Genomic DNA, 17177 nt, shown 5'->3' with positions numbered 1-17177 from the left:
GTTTATTATCTGAAGCAAAACGATTGTTGAATAAAATAAATATTGTTTCCAATATATAATACTTTATCCATGCTCACTCACCCTTACACTTAGACATTCATGCTCAAAATATATTTTCTGTAAGATATAACAAATTATTTTTCTGTATGATTACGTGTGATGTAAAGTGGAATAGCCTCTGGGGTATTACATAACTTTTAAGTCACTTAAATGCAAAAAAAAAAAACAACCCATTTGTCAGTGGTGACATTAAGTCACATAAAAATGATGTATTTCCAATCTTTAATCAATGTGCATTGCTATAGAATGCTTGCTTCTTGTTTTGGAATCCACACAAGATATGAAATCTGAGATCGGTCTAAGCTTTTCCTTCACGCATGCGAGCGCGGTTTAATTGTTTTATTATTCAACATAAAATTTCCAGGTACTTAAAATCTAAATTTGTAAAATATAGCAAGGAAAAGGTATTTTTGCCAAATAGTAAAAGGAATTTTATTGGTGTAACAGTGCTATCCGCGTCAGGTTGGGTCTCTACTCTCCCTTGTTGAATTTGTCCTCATCAGCGTTCAAAAGCAGAGGAAATCTCCTCCCTGCGCAGATTTCAGATCTGATTTAGAGCACGGTGGTTGCCCATCAGACGGGACTGGGGTCTACTCGTGATCTTTTTCCTAGATACCAGTGAATGAAAACCATCAGCGCTCCCATAACCATTACCATAATGGCCGCACTCATTATCACTGCCACTAATGTTGTTTGAGGGATCCGGATGAATGAGGCGTTCTGGAAGTCTACACTTGGGGAGGCAGATCTTACGCATGAGTTGTCTTTTCCATTATATTCGTATAAAGGGGAACAGGAAGTGCAATTATTGGCAGACGACCCTTTACACGTAAAGCAGGATGGGTGGCAAGCGGCACAAGAACGAACAAGGTGAAAGCTGCTGGGCTCTGACACCTCCGCTCTCTGCGTAGACTTAAAGTATTTGGCAGGGCAGTAAGATAGACAGAGCTTTCCAAAGGTATAATATGGTGCCAAACATTCTATGCACGACCCATTTCTATCCCGCCTCAGACACTTTCTCACGACAGACTTCTTGATTTTCCTGGACATCATGTGTTCATCTGTCCCGTACAAAATCAACGTGACGTGACTTAGAAATCCGTGGTTGGCGTAGCTTCCTCTGTTCCTAAATTCTAAAGTCCAAAGGCCCAATGGATTTTCATCCCAAGATTGTGTGGTCATGAAGGACCAATCTCTGTACCCATCAGTGCTGTTATCATGTGGTCTCTTGCCCATCAGCACAGAACGGGTGCCCATAGGACTGGTAAGATAGATTTCCAGGTCACCTCTGCGACTGTAGCTGAGGGACATTTTTGCTTGGACATGCTCAAGGGATGTTATGTGATTGGGGGACCCAGAACAGGCAGTGACATTGTAAGTCAAAATCAGATCTGAATGCACTTTTTTGGGGGTGCTCACAATTGTTATGAGGCACTTTCTTTGAGGCTGCGTTGTCTCCCATGTTTCAGCCAGCTCCACTACTCGTCCAGCATGCAAGAGTCCGTAGCCGAAAAAGTGGCTCACTTTTCTTCCCACTCCATTTATGACCCAATCGTCAGCCATTAGGTGGGCAGGACTGGACGCTCTTACCACGATATGTTGTATATCCCTCCATGTAAGAGCTGGGTTTGCCTCCAATGCCAAAGCAAGGATCCCGGCAGCAAGTGGAGTGGCGGCTGAAGTCCCGCTGTGTTGATCTGTACACCTGTGGCGTATATCAGTGGTGATAAAAGTCTCTTCCTCACCACCACCGCTGCTGTAAGTGCTTGTAAGTTTGCATGCACACGGCTCACTGTACCAAGGGACTGTTCCATGATTTGTGACACCCCCAACAGCAACAGTGTAGATACTGTTGGCGTAGCCGTCACTGTTGCAGTTGTCTTTCCTGCCACCGTTTCCAGATGACCAAACAAAGATAGATCCAAGGCCACGGCGGCCATTTAGTATTCCTTTGTAAAGAGCCTCAGAAGACAACACTCTTGGTCCATCCAGTACCTTTCCATCATCAGAGGGACCCCAGCTGGCGCTATAAATGTCAATATGCTGTGGGTTCAAACTCAACGACTGAGCTTCAATAATGTCTGTGGTTATCCCATCCAGCATTCGCACACCTCCTATTCTAGCGTTGTATGCTACTCCAGCGCCGCAGATATCATTATTGGCAACCGCAGCCACCACGCCTGCACAGCGGGTCCCGTGGTGGTTCTCATGAGATGAGTTATATCGGGGCTGAGGGTCAGGATCATTGTCATTAAAATCATAACTCGCTTCCGGATCATAGTTTAATGCGAGATCGGGGTGGTCCTTTTCAAGCCCATCATCCACAACGGTCACCACCACGCCTCGTCCGGTATATCCACGGTTCCAAGCAGTCTGGATGCCTAAGTGAAAATTTTTACCCAGGTACCACTGCAAGCTGAAGAGGGGGTCTGTGGGAACCATATCAGGCTGTCTTTTCTCCATTCTCCTCAGCGTCTGCTGCTCAAACCAGCTAACCTTGGGTTCTTTTTTCAGTTGAATATTTCTACCCCAGTGAGGGCTGAAGGATTTCCTTTGAACGCCACGATGAGATAGATGGTAGACATCACTGCCAAGCACCACCTGCCCAAGGTTGATGAAACCGAATTTCTGTGCAATACGTTCTGCCTCTACAGAGCCATCGGGTATGTGCACAGCCCAGCTATTTGTGTAAATCTCCAAAGTAAAGATCACATGGATCAGAACAGTAACAACGAAAACCAGAGCTATGCTCCTCATCTTGTACTGTCAGCTTACAAAAGCATCTGTTGGCCTAACGGTCAGTGCTTTTATAACCTACACTATGTCACAGTAGAAGGGCGTGGCACATATGTTACATCACAATAGCAGGGCGGGGCTGGGTACTCTCAGCGACAAGCCGGCTAGAAAATGCTTACAGTTATAATGTCAGTATATAATTCTGAAACAGTAGTGTGTGATATATATATATATACACGGTATATACACACACATATATATATATATATAATCACACACAGACTACCATTCTAAAATATGGGGTCACTTGGAAAATAACAATTGCAAAGGGGTTTTCTAACGATTGATTAGCCTTTTAAAGTTAAACTTGGATTAGCAAACACAACGTGCCGTTGGAACGCAGGAATGATGGGAGTGATAAAGAGCCTCTGAAAAATCAGCCGTTTTCAGCTACAATCATTCAGTCATTTATAACATTAATGATGCCTGTGCTGTATTTCTGATGCATTTCATGTCATTTTAATGGACAACATTTGTTTTCAGAGACAGTTCTATGTGACCTCATACTTTTGGATGATGGAGTTAGATATGTATATATATATATATATATATATATATATAGATAGATAGATAGATAGATAGATAGATATAATGCCAAGTATTTCATAAGTGGTAATACAAACAAAACTCTTGGGGACACTTATCAAGAGAATCTAAGAGTAATAAAGTAACAGAGTAATAAAGTGACATTTAAAGAAGCGACCTGATTAAGGGTTAAAAATTGTGTAGAAAGGGCACGAGAAGACAAGCAGTCGCAGGGTCAACCCTTGAACACTGAACAAGATGGCTCCGGATATAAAAACATCAAATCCATGGCATGTAGCTGTATGTCCTAGCAAGGTCTTGGGATAAGAACGGGATCGGCATATTGTTATCCCGACGACTGAGTGAAGATGCGACCAAGGACTGATTAAGGTCGGAGTCTGCAGTCAAACTCTATTCCTGTGTTTCCTGTACAAAATTAAATATGATTTAATGAGCTCTTTTTTTTCCCAGTGTGATACAGTGTTAGCTAATGCATACACACATATATAACCCTGGGGACGGTCACCTGTGGGATCTACAAGGTCCTCCATGATGACCTAATTTTAATGAGAATATACACTAACAATCTAAATGCCTATATTATGTGTTTCAATCGTCAACGTGCGCATGCCCAAAGCGCTTTTCACAGGAGTGTGTACTTATGCAGGTTCTGGTCTGTGCCAGTGAGCGTCTCTCTCTCTCTCTCTCTGTGCCAGTGAGCGTCTCTCTCTCTCTCTCTCTGTGCCTGTGAGTGTCTCTCTCTCTGTGTGCCAGTGAGTGTGTGTGTCTCTCTCTGTGTGCCAGTGAGTGTCTCTCTCTCTCTCTGTGCCAGTGAGTGTGTGTGTGTGTGTGTCTCTCTCTCTCTGTGCCAGTGAGTGTCTCTCTCTCTGTGCCAGTGAGTGTGTGTGAGTGTGTGTCTCTCTCTGTGCCAGTGAGTGTGGTACAAAGAACTACAGGAAGAGGAAGAAGCAGCAGCGCGGGACGTGCAAATGACTAAAAATGGGCTCTCTCTCTGTGCCAGTGAGTGTGTGTCTCTCTGTGCCAGTGAGTGTGTGTCTCTCTCTCTCTGTGCCAGTGAGTGTGTGTCTCTCTCTCTCTGTGCCAGTGAGTGTGTGTCTCTCTCCCTGTGCCAGTGAGTGTGTGTCTCTCTCTCTCTGTGCCAGTGAGTGTGTGTCTCTCTCTCTGTGCCAGTGAGTGTGTGTCTCTCTCTGTGCCAGTGAGTGTGGTACAAAGAACTACAGGAAGAGGAAGAAGCAGCAGCGCGGGACGTGCAAATGACTAAAAATGGGCTCTCTCTCTGTGCCAGTGAGTGTCTCTCTCTCTGTGCCAGTGAGTGTCTCTCTCTCTGTGCCAGTGAGTGTGTGTCTCTCTGTGCTAGTGAGTGTGTTTCTCTCTCTCTGTGCCAGTGAGTGTCTCTCTCTCTATCTGTGTCAGTAAGTGCGTCTCTCTCTCTCTGAGATAGAGCGTGCGCTCACCTCGAGAGAGAGAGAGAGCGTGCGCTCGCCTCGAGAGGGAGAGAGCGTGCGCTCGCCTCGAGAGGGAGAGCGTGCGCTCGCCTCGAGAGGGAGAGCTTGCGCTCGCCTCGAAAGGGAGAGAGAACGTGCGCACGCCGAGAGAGAGAGAGAGAGTGCGGGCGCGCGCCGAGAGAGAGAGAGAGTGCGGGCCGAGAGAGAGCGCGTGCCGAGAGAGAGAGAGAGAGAGCGCGTGCGCGCGCCAAGATAGAGCGCGTGCCGAGAGAGAGCGCGTGCGCGCCGAGAGAGAGAGCGCGTGCGCGCCGAGAGAGAGAGCGCGTGCGCGCGCCTAGAGAGAGAGATAACTCACTCTAGTTAAGCCAGGGATCTCAACTCTACTGCACATCATTTTTTAGTGAATAGACTCATTTGTTATAGACTAAATGCCACGTCTGTAATTGAGATCTTCACAATGTATATGAGAATGTGATAAAATAAAGCAACAGCTGTATATGTTTCAAAATAATAGTAATAATAATAATAATATATGTTCACAAATAATTAAATGAACATAACGCATATAATATATCTGGAATTGCAATTAAAAATCAGTTTCTTTTCTTTAAATAGATGTTTATACTCTTTTCTTCTTCTTCTACAGTCTATCTCAACCACTCTCAAAACATTAGCTTTTTAGTGACGTGGGTAGATTAATAGATTACGTCCTCATGGTGGCGGCTTTTTGGAATAGGAGCCAGGCATAAACTGTTGCCCACGGAGTGTTGTGCAGCGGGAAAGTCCAAAGCTAGTGGGAACAGCTGAGCTGTGTGCGTCGGACCGCCATACACAAGGGAGAATATCCAAGAAAGGCTCCATTGGTTGTGTCTTTCTCCTGCTCAGATTAGGGACCACACAGGGTTAAGGTGTGAATCCACGACAGATGGAAGACAATTGGACATGTTGGTACCCATTAACACAATTATTATTAGGAATATCTATGGGTATGTTATATGTGAAACCGCGTTAGAGTAAATAAAATCTAATACACAATGTTTCTGGAATTTTTCTTGCCTTTATGACCATGGCAAGACCATGGAAGCTGGATTTCTCACTATGAACCGTCTAGTTCCTATTCCTGTAAGGGACCTGTGTGAGCTGGAGATATGAGTCCCTTCGCAGTATAGATACTAAGGATTGTTATCCTTGTAAAGGACCATTGTTAGCTGAAGGTGTAAGAGTCCTTTAGCTGGATGGAAACTAGATTTCTCACTATAAACCGTCAAGTTTCTATCCCTCTAAGGGACCTGTGTGAGCTGGAGATATGAGTCCCTTTGCAGTATAGCAACTAGGGTTTGTTATCCTTGTAAAGAACCATTGTTAGCTGAAGGTGAGTGCAACAAATACCTCAAATTTTAAATTTTTTGTACGAACTTATTAAACTATATTTGTTTTACTTTTTCTCCCACATATCTATGCGCCCCGACCATTGTCTATATACCGGCACTAAAGAGATTACCTGCTAGCCATACTGACCACAGAACATAATAAAACAAAACAAAAGTACACTCAGCGCTGGAGATACATAATAATGTCGATCCTTAAAAGAAGGGAAAAAAACAAGCACTATAATAGAATATCTGGAACAGACACATCGCGGACCCCTTCTGGCACACTAACTGTGAATAACGGTCAGGGACCCAGAACCTCCTCTAATGATCCCACAAACCGCTATCTCCAGCGGCGCACACAGGCGCGGACCCGCATACATCTCCGCACCGCCGACATAACGGTAACAACACGGCAACACCGTAAACTACACGGGTATACAACAATCTCCTGACCACACAAAGTGCTCGTGTTACTCCGGGACACAAGAATTATAGCAAAACATTCCTATAAGGAGGGGGCATCCTAAGAGGAATGGAATAGTCTTAAAACTTTAAGATGTAGGGTTTATAAAAATTCAAAAAAAAAATCACTTTTTATGCCCCTTTTATTATAGTCTACGGCCTACGGCCTTCCTTTTTATCCTCCCTGTTAGCATGTACCATGTTTCAGTTCTCTTATGACATAAATGAGCTCTAATGACGCCATATAATTACTAATTCACGCAAACACGAACATTACAAATGAGTGTGAATGTGCAGGTGAAACCTGTGACCGCCGGTAGCGCGGATGCAGAATAAAGGTATTTGGCGGTACTACAGACTTCCAAGAGCCCCAACACCGGCCCATTTAAACATAAAGGAACGCGGTCACCGGCAGCGCCATCTCTACCTGTAATGCGCCGCGTCCTGCTCACTAAACCGGCTCTCCTTGGCATTCTGTACCGGTGGCAGGGCGACCACGAACCCCAAACACACAGGGAGCAGGAGCGGGTTCATGTCCTGTCACTCGTACCGGAGTCCCTCACAGCATTCTGACACAACGTCGCTTCCTGCTTCCTGCTCAGCTGGCGAGAAAAGAGCGCTGGGATTGGTCCACGCATTCTAGCGGCTGAATGCTCGCTCATTATTGGTCAGAACTGATGACACGTCCTCCCAATAGCAATACGCACCCGCCATCTTTATTCCTGGCAGCCATTACGCTACTGTTGCGTGAACCGTTGCTTTTTCATTTATCTGTTTTGTGTACGGAATTCGTGTGGATTCTCATAACACTGTCTATATGTTTATTATCTGAAGCAAAACGATTGTTGAATAAAATAAATATTGTTTCCAATATATAATACTTTATCCATGCTCACTCACCCTTACACTTAGACATTCATGCTCAAAATATATTTTCTGTAAGATATAACAAAATATTTTTCTGTATGATTACGTGTGATGTAAAGTGGAATAGCCTCTGGGGTATTACATAACTTTTAAGTCACTTAAATGCAAAAAAAAAAAACATGTCAGTGGTGACATTAAGTCACATAAAAATGATGTATTTCCAATCTTTAATCAATGTGCATTGCTATAGAATGCTTGCTTCTTGTTTTGGAATCCACACAAGATATGAAATCTGAGATCGGTCTAAGCTTTTCCTTCACGCATGCGAGCGCGGTTTAATTGTTTTATTATTCAACATAAAATTTCCAGGTACTTAAAATCTAAATTTGTAAAATATAGCAAGGAAAAGGTATTTTTGCCAAATAGTAAAAGGAATTTTATTGGTGTAACAGTGCTATCCGCGTCAGGTTGGGTCTCTACTCTCCCTTGTTGAATTTGTCCTCATCAGCGTTCAAAAGCAGAGGAAATCTCCTCCCTGCGCAGATTCCAGATCTGATTTAGAGCACGGTGGTTGCCCATCAGACGGGACTGGGGTCTACTCGTGATCTTTTTCCTAGATACCAGTGAATGAAAACCATCAGCGCTCCCATAACCATTACCATAATGGCCGCACTCATTATCACTGCCACTAATGTTGTTTGAGGGATCCGGATGAATGAGGCGTTCTGGAAGTCTACACTTGGGGAGGCAGATTCTATGCCTGACCCATTTCTATCCCGCCTCAGACACTTTCTCACGACAGACTTCTTGATTTTCCTGGACATCATGTGTTCATCTGTCCCGTACAAAATCAACGTGACGTGACTTAGAAATCCGTGGTTGGCGTAGCTTCCTCTGTTCCTAAATTCTAAAGTCCAAAGGCCCAATGGATTTTCATCCCAAGATTGTGTGGTCATGAAGGACCAATCTCTGTACCCATCAGTGCTGTTATCATGTGGTCTCTTGCCCATCAGCACAGAACGGGTGCCCATAGGACTGGTAAGATAGATTTCCAGGTCACCTCTGCGACTGTAGCTGAGGGACATTTTTGCTTGGACATGCTCAAGGGATGTTATGTGATTGGGGGACCCAGAACAGGCAGTGACATTGAAAGTCAAAATCAGATCTGAATGCACTTTTTTGGGGGTGCTCACAATTGTTATGAGGCACTTTCTTTGAGGCTGCGTTGTCTCCCATGTTTCAGCCAGCTCCACTACTCGTCCAGCATGCAAGAGTCCGTAGCCGAAAAAGTGGCTCACTTTTCTTCCCACTCCATTTATGACCCAATCGTCAGCCATTAGGTGGGCAGGACTGGACGCTCTTACCACGATATGTTGTATATCCCTCCATGTAAGAGCTGGGTTTGCCTCCAATGCCAAAGCAAGGATCCCGGCAGCAAGTGGAGTGGCGGCTGAAGTCCCGCTGTGTTGATCTGTACACCTGTGGCGTATATCAGTGGTGATAAAAGTCTCTTCCTCACCACCACCGCTGCTGTAAGTGCTTGTAAGTTTGCATGCACACGGCTCACTGTACCAAGGGACTGTTCCATGATTTGTGGCACCCCCAACAGCAACAGTGTAGATACTGTTGGCGTAGCCGTCACTGTTGCAGTTGTCTTTCCTGCCACCGTTTCCAGATGACCAAACAAAGATAGATCCAAGGCCACGGCGGCCATTTAGTATTCCTTTGTAAAGAGCCTCAGAAGACAACACTCTTGGTCCATCCAGTACCTTTCCATCATTAGAGGGACCCCAGCTGGCGCTATAAATGTCAATATGCTGTGGGTTCAAACTCAACGACTGAGCTTCAATAATGTCTGTGGTTATCCCATCCAGCATTCGCACACCTCCTATTCTAGCGTTGTATGCTACTCCAGCGCCGCAGATATCATTATTGGCAACCGCAGCCACCACGCCTGCACAGCGGGTCCCGTGGTGGTTCTCATTAGATGGGTTATATCGGGGCTGAGGGTCAGGATCATTGTCATTAAAATCATAACTCGCTTCCGGATCATAGTTTAATGCGAGATCGGGGTGGTCCTTTTCAAGCCCATCATCCACAACGGTCACCACCACGCCTCGTCCGGTATATCCACGGTTCCAAGCAGTCTGGATGCCTAAGTGAAAATTTTTACCCAGGTACCACTGCAAGCTGAAGAGGGGGTCTGTGGGAACCATATCAGGCTGTCTTTTCTCCATTCTCCTCAGCGTCTGCTGCTCAAACCAGCTAACCTTGGGTTCTTTTTTCAGTTGAATATTTCTACCCCAGTGAGGGCTGAAGGATTTCCTTTGAACGCCACGATGAGATAGATGGTAGAAATCACTGCCAAGCACCACCTGCCCAAGGTTGATGAAACCGAATTTCTGTGCAATACGTTCTGCCTCTACAGAGCCATCAGGTATGTGCACAGCCCAGCTATTTGTGTAAATCTCCAAAGTAAAGATCACATGGATCAGAACAGTAACAACGAAAACCAGAGCTATGCTCCTCATCTTGTACTGTCAGCTTACAAAAGCATCTGTTGGCCTAACGGCCAGTGCTTTTATAACCTACACTATGTCACAGTAGAAGGGCGTGGCACATATGTTACATCACAATAGCAGGGCGGGGCTCGGAACTCTCAGCGACAAGCCGGCTAGAAAATGCTTACAGTTATGATGTCAGTATATAATTCTGAAACAGTAGCGTGTGATATATATATATATATTATAAACACGGTATCTACACACACACACATATATATATATAATCACACACAGACTACCATTCTAAAATGTGGGGTCACTTGGAAAATAAATGTCTAGCTGTAACAATTGCAAAGGGGTTTTCTAACGATTGATTAGCCTTTTAAAGTTAAACTTGGATTAAACACAACGTGCCGTTGGAACGCAGCTACAATCATTCAGTCATTTATAACATTAATGATGCCTGTGCTGTATTTCTGATGCATTTCATGTCATTTTAATAGACAGCATTCGTTTTCTTACAAAAAGAGAGACAGATCTATGTGACCTCGTACTTTTGAATGGTAGAGTATATATATATATATATAATTATATATATATATATATATATATTGCCAAGAGAACGCCAAGTATAAACAAAACCCTTGGGGACTCTAATCAAGATAATCTAACAGAGTAATAAAGTGACATTTAAAGAAGCGACGTGATTAAGGGTTCAAAACGGTGTAAAAAAGGCACGAGAAGACAAGCAGTCGCAGGGTCGGCCCCTGTACTTACGCCACTGACCAAGATGGCTCCGGAGATAAAAACATCAAATCCATGGCATGTAGCTGTATGTCCTGACTGAGTGGTGGCGGTTAACACAGTAAGGGAATATAGATATGAATGGGATCGGCATATTGTTATCCCGACTCCTGAGTGAAGATGCGAGTCTGCAGTCAAACTCTATTCCTTTGTTTCTTTTTTTTTTTTTTGATTCCCATTGGTATGTTTCATGTACAAAGTGAAATATGTTTTAATGATCCCTTTTTTTCCCAGTGTGATACCCACAGCGTTAGCAAATGCATACACACGTATATAACCCTGGGGGGACCTGTGGGATCAATAAGGATGTCCTCCATGATGAGAGAGGCACAACCAGGGTTCATGGAATTTTATTAGGGAGAAAAACTACACAAAATCCTGATCCGTTTCATACATTTATTATACATCTATGCACAGACATGTAGTACATACATATATTCCATTTCATCTGTAATAATTGAAAACTGTTCAGATCTTTAGTCATAATATAAACAAAAGCCACATAATAGCTTGATTTATACTTTCTATGCCGACTATCCGTTTTAATGGGTCAACTACTTCCATGTCTGCTTATGGTGAACATTTCGCCCTCACAAACACGGCAGCTCCTTGAGATGAGGTACAGATGGCAGACCGCGGGAGGGCACTGGGTGTACAGAACGGCACTAGAAGCATGAAATAAATACGTAAAAAAAAAAAAACTCTGTATTTGTTGTTCGGTTTTGTATATAATCCGGTCCCTCGTTTGATTGCTGCTAAAACACCGACATGTTTAGTGCAGCTGGTAACAGGCGGTGACCCGCCAACACGTCCTCTTCATGCGGAAGCTTTATATATATACGAGACCAGAGCTCTCCTCATTCCACGGTAAGCTGGACGCTGTCACTTTGACCGTGCTGATCGTGTTTCCGTGCTGAAAAACATCAAGAATTTTATCTTTTATTTATAATATAATATATATTTAGAATATATTCCTACAGTCCATACATTCAGAGTCTGACAAAACTAGAACTGACAGATTAAAAACGATCATTTACGTTAAGTAAATAGAGACCGGTCCGCAAGGTTACAGTCTAGAGGATATTTCGATTCAATGGCCACCATCCTAGATTAAAACGCAAAAGTTAACACATCTACCACTTTTGCTCCGGTTGCCCACCGACTTGATGAAAGGTTACATATTATGTTTAAATAATTCTGTACATTTTAAAATAATGACTTTGAAATGTAACGCTCTCACACCCTTTGTAGCAGAAGCCGGTTATACAAGGGATGCTCTATGACTAGAAACATAGAACACGCCGGCAGATCCGACCCATTCCACCCGTCTACTCCGCACATTCTTCAGACCTTGACCAGTCCTCGATCCTTACATCCAGGAGCCATATGCCCGTCCCATGCATGTTTAAATCCCCTTACTATACTAGCCTCTACCATTTCTGATGGGGCGCTGTTCCGTTTATCTACCAACCATTCAGTAAAGCTAAGCTTCTGACCCTTATGACTTCCATAGGCGGAAAGGTGCAGGGGGAGCGATTTATACTAAAATCTCTTGTTGGACTTTAAACTTGCTTTAATTCTAGCGGTATCGCACAAAGGTTATTTTCTGCTCGTTTATATAGAATAATATCCAGATACAGCGACGGTAACGTGCATTAGATATTACTTCGATAGACAAAAAGAAATCCATTCTTAGTTTAACTCCCCCCATTAACTTTATGCTCAGTCTCACCGATATAATACATCTCCAGTTGTTGGCGTAGGCGAATCTTCTTCACGTCATCGTAGAAGTTTGTCTCGGATGACGTCTCCGCTGCAGGAGGAACCGTGAATATCCTCATTATCTTTCTTTTATTTCTGCACAAAAACAGTCACAGGTCAAAGTATTCTAGAGTGACAGTAATTCCACCCCATAACCCCCCCCATCGGCAAAGTAGCCCTAATTGGCCACCTATTTATAAAATAAGGGATTAATACATATTATTAGATACCACATTTTCTTTATTTTTTTAACGCTCGAATGTCGTGAAGGATCTCCCACCAAGACAAACGTAACTCACTTTCTTGCATACATGAAGAGTCCGATGCTGACGAGAATCACAATCAAATAGACGTTTGTGGCCTCGTTCCATGCCTCGTGGACGGAATAATCGATGGTTTCATCATCTGCCATCACGCCGTATCCTCCCGCCATCTTCTGCAAAACAAAAGAGAGCAAAAAGCATCAGTAAAGGTAAAACAGGCTATTGGTAGAGATCGGATTCTTTACGAAGTAAGGAGGTTTAAATCCCCGTTTGTCGTTGTACGCTGCGCAGCCCGCCGGGTCCCGCAACACCTGGTGGCCGCACCTTGAGTATGCTGTGCAATTTTGGGCACCTTTTCTAAAGAAGGATATCATAGCACTAGAAAGGGTGCAGAGGCGGGCTACAAAATTAATAAAAGGAATGGAGCGCTATAGTTATGAAGAAAGGTTAACTAATTTAAATCTGTTTAGTTTAGAAAACGTCGCCTCAGAGGGGATATGATAACGTTATATAAATATATTCGGGGCCAATACAAACCATTGTATGGAAATCTGTTCATAAACAGGACTATGCATAGGACACGCGGTCAGGCGTTCAGACTGGAAGAAAGGAGATTTAGACTAAAGCAGAGGAAAGGGTTTTTTACAGTAAGGACAGTAGGGATGTGGAATTCTCTGCCTGCAGAGGTAGTTTTATCAGAGTCGGTGCAGACGTTTAAACTGCAACTGGATGGATACCTGGAAAAACATAATATTCGGGGATATAATCTTTAATTATGGGGAAACAGCTTATTGATCCAAGGAGAAATCTGACTGCCATTTTGGGGTGAAGAAGGAATTTTTTTCCCTGGTTAGTGCAAAATTGGAAAGAGCGAAGCCGGGGTTTTTTGCCTTCTTTTGGATCAAACAGCAATAAATTAACAGCTATAGGAAAGGCTGAACTTGATGTTCGCCGGTCTTTTTTCAGCCTATGTAACTATGTAACTATGTAACACAAGGATCAGCGAGAAAGACCTGATTTCTGGAGGTTCCCAGCGGCGCACAGAACCGGCCTTTATTCTCCTTCCTGGTTAAGCTGAGCTTTCTGTTACCCCCTAGGGCTGGGTGAATTGACTAGCTGGCACCCCTTCACTGCCAGCACCCCAACCAGTACCCTTCTGTCCAAAATGAACTCCCTGCAAGCCAGTTGCCCCAAATAAACACGCTTATCCCGAACTGGATCCCTGCCGCGGGCACCGACCTACATCGTTAGCGGACTCGCTCGCCCACCTCTCCCGAAAATTAGGCTCCTCTCCTACACCCATCACACAGGATCTCCCGTGCCCTATAATGCCCGCACGGGAGACCCTCTCCGCCGGGGGGGGTAACATCACTTACCACCGAGCTGAGCTCATTCCTTGAAGGTAAAGGATCGCGGGCGCTTTGTGACTTCAGCTCGACGCACTTCCGGGTTACGAAAGGGAAAACCCTGCTCATCAGCCACGCCCATCGCTTTGATTGGCTGAGGAATACGGGGTTTGTTTTGCTTCACGGAGCAGGAAACACGCGTCAGAACGGTAACGTGAAGCGTCGGATTACCGGGGATCAGATAAACAATCCCGGCGATCCTAAAGGTGCGACACTGGGTGCACGGCCCGGGATACCTGCCAGCTGTCGCACGGTGCTGTTTTCTAGCCGCTCGCCGTAGATGCCGGCTGTGTGTAGGTAGTAGGGTAATATTTAAATCACACTGTGTTCAAATCCTGCAATCTGCGTTTCTAAATACCATCATTATTACCCCAAATTACTCTACAGTAACCCCTGCCACCTCTTTAAACAGATCAGATTTAATGACGTCATTTTAAATGCAGAAAACGGTTCATCTAATGCTGCATTTTAGATCAAAAGTGTTAATGACATGTTGAACATCACCCTGAAGTATAAATATATATTACACTGTATATTATATAATAAATGCATACATCTAACTTTTGGAACTGCTCACATTTCTGCATAAATCCTCCATGGATCTGCAAGGAGACGCAGCTGTCATACGCATTAAACGCAGCCGTCATACGCATTAAACGCAGCCGTCATACGCATTAAACGCAGCCGTCATACGCATTAAACGCAGCCGTCATACGCATTAAACGCAGCCGTCATACGCATTAAACGCAGCCGTCATACGCATTAAACGCAGCCGTCATACGCATTAAACGCAGCTTTCATACGCATTAAACGCAGCCGTCATACGCATTAAACGCAGCTTTCATAGGCATTAAACGCAGCCGTCATACGCATTAAACGCAGCCGTCATACGCATTAAACGCAGCCGTCATACGCATTAAACGCAGCCGTCATACGCATTAAACGCAGCCGTCATACGCATTAAACGCAGCCGTCATACGCATTAAACGCAGCCGTCATACGCATTAAACGCAGCTTTCATAGGCATTAAACGCAGCCGTCATACGCATTAAACGCAGCCGTCATACACATTAAACGCAGCCGTCATACGCATTAAACGCAGCCGTCATACGCATTAAACGCAGCCGTCATACGCATTAAACGCAGCTTTCATAGGCATTAAACGCAGCCTTCATACGCATTAAACGCAGCTTTCATACGCATTAAACGCAGCTTTCATACGCATTAAACGCAGCCGTCATACACATTAAACGCAGCCGTCATACGCATTAAACGCAGCCGTCATACGCATTAAACGCAGCCGTCATACGCATTAAACGCAGCCGTCATACGCGTTAAACACAGCCGTCATACGCATTAAACGCAGCCGTCATACGCATTAAACGCAGCCGTCATACACATTAAACACAGCCGTCATACGCATTAAACGCAGCTTTCATACGCATTAAACGCAGCCGTCATACGCATTAAACGCAGCCGTCATACGCATTAAACACAGCCGTCATACGCATTAAACGCAGCCGTCATACGCATTAAACACAGCCGTCATACGCATTAAACGCAGCTTTCATACGCATTAAACGCAGCCATCATACGCATTAAACGCAGCCATCATACGCATTAAACGCAGCCGTCATACGCATTAAACGCAGCCGTCATACGCATTAAACGCAGCCGTCATACGCATTAAACGCAGCCGTCATACGCATTAAACGCAGCCTTCATACGCATTAAACGCAGCCGTCATACGCATTAAACGCAGCCGTCATACGCATTAAACGCAGCCGTCATACGCATTAAACGCAGCCGTCATACGCGTTAAACACAGCCGTCATACGCATTAAACGCAGCCGTCATACACATTAAACGCAGCCATCATACGCATTAAACGCAGCCGTCATACGCATTAAACGCAGCTTTCATACGCATTAAACGCAGCCGTCATACGCATTAAACGCAGCTTTCATACGCATTAAACGCAGCTTTCATACGCATTAAACGCAGCCGTCATACGCATTAAACGCAGCCGTCATACGCATTAAACGCGTACACGATGGTTGGAGCGTCTGCTTAAGAGAAATCTTTAATGGATCTTTAACTTCTTCTAAGCTATGATTTTTGTACCCGTCGTGTTTGTTGTGAATCCTTTGATATTACATTTTCTTAGTTCTGAAAACATATACTTCCCATGCTTTGTAAGACTGCAACGCACATTAACCTCTCATCTAATATAGGGAAAGTGTCTGTGTTGGATCTTAATACCCAACACCACCATTCCAAGAAGTCATCCTCTTACCTCTTGGCCCTGATAACTCACCCCAGACTGGATACTTTTAACATCAGCCCCCCCTACAACCGCATGTAACATAAAAAAAGGCAAATAGACAATAAAAGCGAAGACAATACACACTCCTTCAGAACAAATCGGTCAATCAGTTTGTACCATTCAATATTTAATAAACAGCTGCATGGAAAAAAAAAACATGAATAAAGTTATCATTTATAAAGAACAAAAGGACATTGCTGAAAATGTGTTTTTAGTCTATTAGATTTACGCAGGATTCATTATTTGCAGCCGGTTACAAAAACAATACAGATACTTCCCGTCCTTCCCCATCACCCTTTTTACTTTTGTGTTTAACACTCATGCGGAAAAGGAAAGAAAAAAAAAATATACATGAACAGAGAACAATAAAAGACGACAAAGGCAGAAACGAGAATGTGTCCGAGATGCTTAGCATCTCTCTACGTTTGGAGCTACCGGCGACAGCTTTACAAATGAAAGCCCAAGAACGGGACTTTTCATCCATCGAGCAAATAAACCAATTTGTTCTTAGAAAATGAATACAAACGCTGATACAGACCGCTAGCCAAAAAAAAAAAGTGTTAA

The 17177-nt window shown here is 44.1% G+C and overlaps 3 protein-coding genes across 3 annotated transcripts; all 3 read right to left on the bottom strand.

Annotated features, from left to right (window-relative positions):
- Positions 1 to 633: 633 nt before the first annotated feature.
- On the bottom strand, positions 634 to 2817 carry LOC128470925 (proprotein convertase subtilisin/kexin type 4-like). Its single transcript, XM_053452777.1, has one exon. The coding sequence runs from the start codon at positions 2815 to 2817 to the stop codon at positions 634 to 636; it is 2184 nt and encodes a 727-aa protein (XP_053308752.1).
- A 5310-nt stretch (positions 2818 to 8127) lies between these two features.
- Positions 8128 to 10080, bottom strand: LOC128470923 (proprotein convertase subtilisin/kexin type 4-like). Its single transcript, XM_053452776.1, has one exon. It carries the CDS (start codon positions 10078 to 10080, stop codon positions 8128 to 8130), a length of 1953 nt encoding a protein of 650 aa, XP_053308751.1.
- A 1616-nt stretch (positions 10081 to 11696) lies between these two features.
- On the bottom strand, positions 11697 to 14329 carry LOC128471412 (small integral membrane protein 19). The gene is made up of 4 exons (XM_053453353.1): positions 14258 to 14329; positions 12918 to 13054; positions 12590 to 12714; positions 11697 to 11770 (listed from the first exon to the last, which is right to left on the bottom strand). The coding sequence occupies exons 2-4, from the start codon at positions 13049 to 13051 to the stop codon at positions 11715 to 11717; spliced, it is 315 nt and encodes a 104-aa protein (XP_053309328.1). The 5' UTR covers positions 13052 to 13054; positions 14258 to 14329; the 3' UTR covers positions 11697 to 11714.
- Between the last annotated feature and the right edge of the window lie 2848 nt (positions 14330 to 17177).

Source organism: Spea bombifrons, chromosome 13 (assembly GCF_027358695.1).
Source record: "Spea bombifrons isolate aSpeBom1 chromosome 13, aSpeBom1.2.pri, whole genome shotgun sequence".
Lineage (NCBI taxonomy): Eukaryota > Metazoa > Chordata > Amphibia > Anura > Pelobatidae > Spea > Spea bombifrons.
This window is presented reverse-complemented; position numbering and strand designations above follow the sequence as displayed.